A 7,704-nucleotide genomic window follows, 5' to 3' on the forward strand; every position below is an offset into this window, starting at 1 on the left:
CAGCGTGCGATTGTGTAAGACACTTAGGTGAGTAAGTTTCGTGGAGTTGGAACACGGTGGGAATTCCCCGTTCGAGTACCTTCAGTGCCATCCTGCTCTACTACGCTAACAGGCCTATGCGTAGAGGGGTCGGGTAAATACCAAGTGATCTAATTGGGATTTTACCATATCTGCTAGATCCTGTCAAACGGGTCGCTGACTTTTACTTCTTTTTGCTTTTGCAGACATTCAGGTTCTTTCGCTGCTCGCCTCCTAAAATTCGCTTTCCCCTTTGTGACGTTGTGGGGCTTTTCCAGTCCAACATCCCGGCGATATCCAACCATGAAATGTTGATTCCAAAATGGTTCCAATGGTGTCGCCAATCGCTTCCTTCCCGCGAGTGACAAACGTTTGCTCTGCTTCGTTGGGAGACCGTTACTATAATGCGAGGTGTAGCGGCGCTGCCTTGGCATTGCAAAACCTTGCCGGACCGACGGATGCCTTGGGATTCCCCCCATCGATACCTGGGGTTGGCCCCCATCGCAATTCGTTATCGTCGTCGACGTCGTTGTTTTGGGGTCGGTAGCACGCAAACTCACACAACTACAGATCCGCTTGTAGAGCCACAACCTGTCACACGAAACAACCGTAACCGCGCTCGGCAGTGATCGCCGATCGCCGGGGCTGCGTCATCGAAACCTTGGCGCTACAGTGTGGTGCTCGTGTCCGTGAGGAGAGCGCGAAGACAACGCGAAAAGCGAAACCAGTTCTTTGCGCACCTTTGGCGGGGTACGGCGAAGACACCGAAGACACAGAAGACATACGCACACGTCTCGCGCCTCGCTTCCGCCTGGCGCGTGCTACACCGATGCGAAATCAATGTTCCGAGAGCTGTTTTGTTGATTTCAATGTCGAAGAACCGCCGCTGAGGACGGCACTGGCATTATGGGGCAGGGAAAAAACCAGTTCTCGCTCTCGTCCCATGGCTGCGGAGGGTGATGATGATTTGGACAAACCTGCGCGATGTTGATATCTAGCAGAGGTGATCAGTTCTGCGTGGTACCGTCTTCCGGACAGAGTGAATTCTCTTCAGCGGTGTCGTCGCCATCGGCTGCGGTGTGGTGTGTAGCGCTCTTTTAGGCAAAACTGTTCCCCAAAACTAGGTGTTAATATCAGTGCTAAATGATACACTTTGCTTCACAGACATCACTTCACCCACGATGATGCTACGTACGGTTGTTTTGTGTGCTTTGTTACTGCTCTCGACCGAATATCCAGGTACGTGTGCCATTTTTCGGTGATTGCGTGTGCTCTAGGTGCACCTGAAATGTTCTAGATGCGCAACAAAATTCACGGCTTACAAAAAAAGACGACACTCTTCTGCTGCGCGTTTGTGTATTAATTTGCGTGCGTCTGTTTTCTCCACTCCGCTTGTAGGTGCTAACGGTCAACGTCGTTACGGACAGCAAGATAACGGCGGACTGGATGAAGATCAGGCGCGCGGCTACGGATACAGACAGGGGCAGCAGGGAGCGCTAGCGGGCGTTGGAGCCGGTTTTGGATACAACCCATACTACGGCACGCAGCAGCAGCAGTATGGGTTAGGCGCACAGCCTAATCTGTTTGAGGTGGTGACGAAGAATACGGCCGCCGTATTTGATAGCGTTAACAAACAGATCGGGCAAACGTTCAATGCCGTGTCGCGGCCGTTCGGTGCCGGATTTGGATTTTTGCCCGGAATGTTCATGCCTGGCAGTGGAGGAGCAGTGGGTACCGGTGCGTATGCTGGCAACTTCGGACAGTTTGGGTTGCCAGGTGCATCCGGTTCGTTTGGGTTTGTGCCACCCGGTCAACATGGTGGATTTCCTCCCGGTCAGCCTGGCGGATTTCCTCCAGGACATCATGATCACGATCATGGTCATGGTCATGGTCATGGTCATGGTCATGATTATGGTCATGGTCATGATCATCATCATCATGGTCCTCCACCAAACGGATTCCAGGATAATAAGAAGCCGCACGGTGGCGATTGGTCCCAAGGTGGTCGTCCGCAGCATGGAGATTGGCCACATCAAGGTGGATATCAACCAACGGCACCTGGTGCTCCCACTAAGCCAGTAAAGCCAGTCCCTCCGACCCAACCACCGGCAGGACTTCCAGTAATTCCACCGGCACCGCAGCCAACTCCACCACCACCAGCAGTTGATCCTAATCCACCACGTGTGAATCCTGTCCCGCCATCCGATAACAAGGTTCCACCAGTAGCTCCTCCACCACCGCCTCCAGTGGCACCTCCGCCACCTCCACCACCGTCCAGCGGCAACAATCTTCCTCCAGTGGCTCCTCCACCACCTCCACCACCATCACCACCATCGGACAATAACTGGTCATCGAACAATGTTCCTCCGGTAGCACCACCACCTCCTCCACCACCGCCCCCACCACCAGCAGGCAATCCTCCACCGGTACCACCGCCACCACCGGCCCCGAAAGAGGGCGTCCCACAGGAGGGCGAGGAGGACGAAAAGAACCCCGTGTATGACATTGACATACGCGGAGAATTCGAAGAGCCAAAGCCACGCGCCAAGCGACAGTTTTTCCCGAATCTATTCAACCAAATCGGTGGCCTGGTAAATACAGCCGTCAACTCGGCCGGCACCATTGCGCAGGGTGCGCTGAATGCAGGCCAGCAGCAGGGTTTCCCGAACTTCTTCGCCCCGGGAAGACCTCCACGGCCGCAGCAACCGACACAGCAGTCGCCGCAGTTCCCACAGCAAGCTCCAAATAATCCACCCCAACCACAACCGCCGTCACCGCCCCAGAATCCGCCAACACCCCAGGATACGAAAACACCTGAGCTGAATCTACAAAACCTTGGACAGGACGGCATGTACTGGACGTACGAAACGCTCGGTGTAACGCCTCCGCCAGCCGGCCGTGTGCGCCGTAACTCCGATGCTATCTTCTTCCCGGAGGATGAGGATGAGGACCGTTTCGCCAACTACAAACCGCGCCCAACAGCTCCCCCGCAAGTGCGTCCACCAGCAGCCATTGGCTCGAATGCCGGCTCCCACAGTCAATCGCAGAACGTGGCGAACGGGTTCGAGCAGAGCAGCGGATCTAACAGCCAGTCACAAACCGTCCAAAACCAGCACGGAATCTTCAACCAAAATGCGGCCGGCAGCACGTCGGGCAATGTGGCGGTCGACGGGTCATCCGGGCAGCTGAGCGCGGCCAACACGCAGCAGCAAAGCTTCCAGACGGCGCACGGTTCCGGCAGCCAGAATCAAGCCAACAGCCAGTCGGCAAACTTTGACAAGAACGGCAATCTGCAGCTGTCCAACTCGAACGCGAACACGATGTCGATCCGGGAGAAGGATAAGTACAAGGAGCAGGCCAATGCGGGCTCGTCCTCGGTCGTGCAGAACCAGTTCGGCCAATCGTCCAGCAACGCGCAGACCAACTCGGAAACGTTCTTCGAGAACGGGGTGCAGGGTAACAAGAACACTGCGTCCAGCCAGAGCTTGCAGACGAACAAGGACGGTTCGGTGTCGGGCTCGCACAGTAACACCATGTCCAACACGTTCACTGGACCGGGCGGGTTGACGGGTTCTTCGTCCTCCAGCCAGTCGTCTTCGTTTAACCAAGGAGCTAACGGTGGCTTCAGCGGAGCTACCAGTGGCGCTTCGTCAGGTGCTGGCGGTGGCGGTGCATCGTCTAGCAGCTCTTCGGCAAGCTCGTCCGCATCTGGGCCGCTTTCGTTTAGCATTAGTGGATCGTTCGCTGGGCTCCCTGTTGGGCAGGGTCCGTTGGCCAACTTTCTGCCCAATCTGTTCCCTAAGCTGACGGGGCAGCAGCAAGTATATCAGGGTGTGTAACGATAAGCATCCGGACCGTGTGAGCGTAAGAGTTTAGTGTGTAAGAAGCGGAGGGAGGAAGAATACAAGGGCACGCGAACTTCAAGTCCGCCGCTTTATAGCAGGCCCACGTAAAAGACGTAATTATATTTACTAAAAAAAAGAACACACACACTCAAAATAAGAATATTTGACCGTAACGGTTTCTTAGTGCCGTGTCGTTCGTTGTTTAATCATCGTTCCGAAATGTTTCGTTCTAATTATTCTTTCACGTTTTGTTTTTCCTGAGTTGTTCAAGAGGGTTAGTGTTCGCTTTTGATAAGAGACGGGGTTTCGCCAGTTCATTTTTCAATGCCACATCATTCAAGCGCGTGCGTGTCAGTTGCGGGTGGAACAACGTCAGGCACGCAATGCATTTGCTGAATGATTGATTTCCGTTTCACTTTTATTTCCTCCGAGTCAAGAATTGGGGGAGAAACAGATTCGAAGCAGCAGCATGTCCCCGCGTGTGCCGCTTGACTGCTAATCACTGCTAATCAGATGTCTAAACATTATTCCACCATAAGTCATTGTTGGATGATATTCCAAATTTTGCCGAACAAAGGCTTTCGTTTGCTTTGCCTGATTTAAAAACACACACACACACACACACACGGAGCTGTTGAAGTCCTTGTTTTAAAGGGGAAAGCAACTAAAAATCAATAAAAAGAAAAATCTCCCCTTTTTATTCGTTGCCCCTCTATAATGCTAGGACCAACTAGACACTCCGCTGTAACTGGAGTAAAAAGAAATGTAAATGTGTTGCTGTCAACAAGGCAACGCCGTGAAAGGAGTAAAGCCGTGCTGGTAAAATTCAATAAAAAAATCATTTCGCTTCAAATATTCGGCCCAAAAAACACTTTGCCACCTGTACAAAGTGTGCTCGTGATGTTTCCCGTTTATCAGATTTTCAATGGAACGTGTGTGTGCTCAGAAAAAAAGACGGCGTGTACCAAGTACCCATTGGTGTACATATCCACGCAGAGGCGGTTATTTGTCTTAAAGGCTGTGCAGGAGTTGGCGGTAGGAATCGCTCTTCAATCTACCAACGTGTCCTCGTATGTCAATGAGATTTTGGAACGTTATTAAAGATGTCGTCGCGTTCGCAATGTTTCCGTGGTAGCAACAGCAGCAGCAGCAGCGCGTCAAACGAGCTAGCCATGTTGTGTTGTGTAGGTGCTTAGAGACGCAACGGCTCCAATATCTTTACCCAAGCCACCCGCAAGTGCACAAGTGAGAGTAAATATTTTCCCAATAAACCTTCACCTGACGATTGCTGATTTTGCCTACGAGACACCCCTTTTTTTGGGGACGGGGGGACGAGCCAAGAAAGTGTGTCCCAACCGCTCGAGGCGTATCCCAGGTGTTGGCGTAGCTTGGCGACTACGAACCTACGGAGCTCCAACGCACACCAACGTCTCTGCAGATCTCCCCTCCGGGTGAGCTTGAAGTGGTGATTTCCTAATATTGAATCAATCCACACGCACAGAGGCACACATACACGTCAATAATGGTGCGTGGGTTGTTGAGGATTGAGCTTTGACAGGGCACACGCACGACGGAATTACCCAATCTTATCAGGCTCTCGTGTAGGCTCTTTTTACGTGATATGGAATATATTTGATTTCGGAAGAAAATGGAAGGCTCAGAGATACTTCCTTTGTAAAGAGCATTCAACACTACACCCCCCTTATTGGTGGAGGATTGTTTGACGCTTCTAGAATTGATAGAGTGCCTTGCCTGCGGACCTGCGACTGCAGTTATGGTCGGGCCCCGTCCTCTCCATCATCCATTTTAGGGTTGGAGTCTTCATTTGTTGGAAAATAATAAACGAACGAACGCTCACCCACGTTAACTGCTCAACACCTAATCAAATATCGTTCAACAACATTACGCAATTATTTTGCATTCTCGGGAGTTGGACGTCGGTAACACACCGAGAGATCTTGCTGCTCCGTTGCTGTTGTTTCTTGCCGATCCAAATTCGATTCAGTGTAACGTACGTGCGCAATGTTATCATAATCAAATTGAAAGTCGTTGTAAAATTGCACTCCGTCAACATCTCTTCCCGGTGCCGGGACAGCATTCTTCCCAGTTTCAGTACGTATGCAGTCATGATGCAACTCAAGACACTTCATCTGCCTTCTCTGCCTTTCGCTGGCTTTCCCACCCGAAGCAGTCAATCGATCATCGTTCGGTGAGAATGTGATTTATTGATTTTGAATTCCTTCACCGAACCCATTTGGGTGTGCTCCGGACCTCTCGGGTGTTGATGAGAAAGCATTTGCATTTCTGCCTCTACCCTACCGCCTGGTCTTTCTCCTCCGCAAAGAATCCCCCAGGAGGGGCGAGTGGATTCGAGGTGGACAGCAAGCGTTAGTGAAGCGAAGATAAATGCATTCAATAAGGAACCTGCACTGAGGGAATGTGTGTGTGTGTTTTGTGTTGTGGGGCGAGGAGACGTCGAAAAGTCAGGAGCCTTTACTGTCCGTTTCGAGTGCACTCTCAATCACACTCGAGTGTGTGGGGAAGCTCAATGCACCCCAAAGGTCCGCTAGACTGCCGTTCTGTGCAAAAGGTCTGAAGGCGAAGGATCTCGATTGGATGCAATGATCTGAAGGAATCGAGATCTCCTCGGTAAGTTGAGGTTATTGCTTCTTCGAAACGCCAATCAATAGCGTCAGGTAACGTTCCAAAACGTATTTGGAAACCCTGAATACGGGGAGAGAGAGAGAGAGCGAGCCTGTGTGTGTGCAATGTTTGTTTTTACTGTCCTTTCTGCTTCTAAACGATTCTCGGAATGGACCGAACCGGGGGCACATGATGTCGATGATGATATGCAGCATTAACGCTACCTTCCCAGCGCTAGGTATTACATATTCATCTTTTCATCCCATAAAACTCTTTCAAAAACACTTGAAACGCGTCCGCACACGAAGAACTGCTGTGCAAGCTCTTGGGTGCGCGTCAATATTCAAACGCCGGTCGCAATCGATAGCCCACTCTGAAGAGGATCATCATCATCATCATCACCATCAATGCCATTCTCGATCGAGGGTGATTGGTTTCGACAGTTAGAGAAGCCCAGAAGTTAGAGAGCGAATGAAGCGCACACCGAAAAAAAAACCCGGAATGAGAAAGAGCTTACCGAAGTGTATTAAAAAGTGCACTAAATATTTATCAAACGAACCATAAACGTGATGGATGGAGTGGGTAAGTTCACCAAAAAAACGGGCTACCACCAGCCTGGAATCGAAAATGCTTGTAAAGAGCTAAGTGCAATTGAGAAATCAATCTACCGCAGAGAGAGAGGGTATCCGAGATCCGTTTTTTTGGGGTTCCAACCCCGGGGTCGTGGATTCGGAGGACGGCAATGCAATGCACACTCCCGGAAATGCAATGCCCGAGAGTTTCAGCGCGATTTCCTTAATGCATACACACGTGCGCCCCGGAGGCGGCCGGAGCGGACATATTAATGGAGTTTTATTTTTCCGCGACGCTTCCTCGGAACCGATGGAGTTTTAGGATTTTAGGGGCACAGCTAGAGGAAGCGAAGGGAGTGCATGGTTTGTGTGCGGTATTGCAATAAAACAATAAAATCCATATCCCGAAATGCACTTACTGAAACGCCGGTACGCTGAAATTGGCCCTCGGCCCTCGGCCCGGGAATCGTAAATTGGGAAATTGAGAGAAACTACTCCAGCCCTTGGGCACACAGAAAGTCAAACTGGTGTGCGCTCTCGGGGGGGCCTTTTTTGGGTTTTTTTGTTGTTGCTGGTGCAGATTGAAGTGATGGGATTCATGGTTGCGGCTTTGGATCGGTTGATGC

General features: G+C 51.2%; 1 protein-coding gene across 2 annotated transcripts; it reads left to right on the forward strand.

Moving 5' to 3' along the window:
• Positions 1 to 353: 353 nt before the first annotated feature.
• LOC1281024 (trithorax group protein osa) lies at positions 354 to 4,046 on the forward strand. Of its 2 annotated transcripts, XM_320899.5 has the most exons (3): positions 354 to 1,100; positions 1,183 to 1,257; positions 1,417 to 4,046. In XM_320899.5, the coding sequence occupies exons 2-3, from the start codon at positions 1,200 to 1,202 to the stop codon at positions 3,855 to 3,857; spliced, it is 2,499 nt and encodes an 832-aa protein (XP_320899.5). In that variant the 5' UTR covers positions 354 to 1,100; positions 1,183 to 1,199; the 3' UTR covers positions 3,858 to 4,046. The 2 variants fall into 2 exon arrangements, with proteins under 2 accessions (XP_320899.5, XP_061511437.1); XM_061655453.1 differs by having other exon boundaries at positions 354 to 1,257.
• Positions 4,047 to 7,704: the final 3,658 nt, after the last annotated feature.

The sequence above is a fragment of the Anopheles gambiae genome, chromosome 3, assembly GCF_943734735.2.
Source record: "Anopheles gambiae chromosome 3, idAnoGambNW_F1_1, whole genome shotgun sequence".
NCBI lineage: Eukaryota > Metazoa > Arthropoda > Insecta > Diptera > Culicidae > Anopheles > Anopheles gambiae.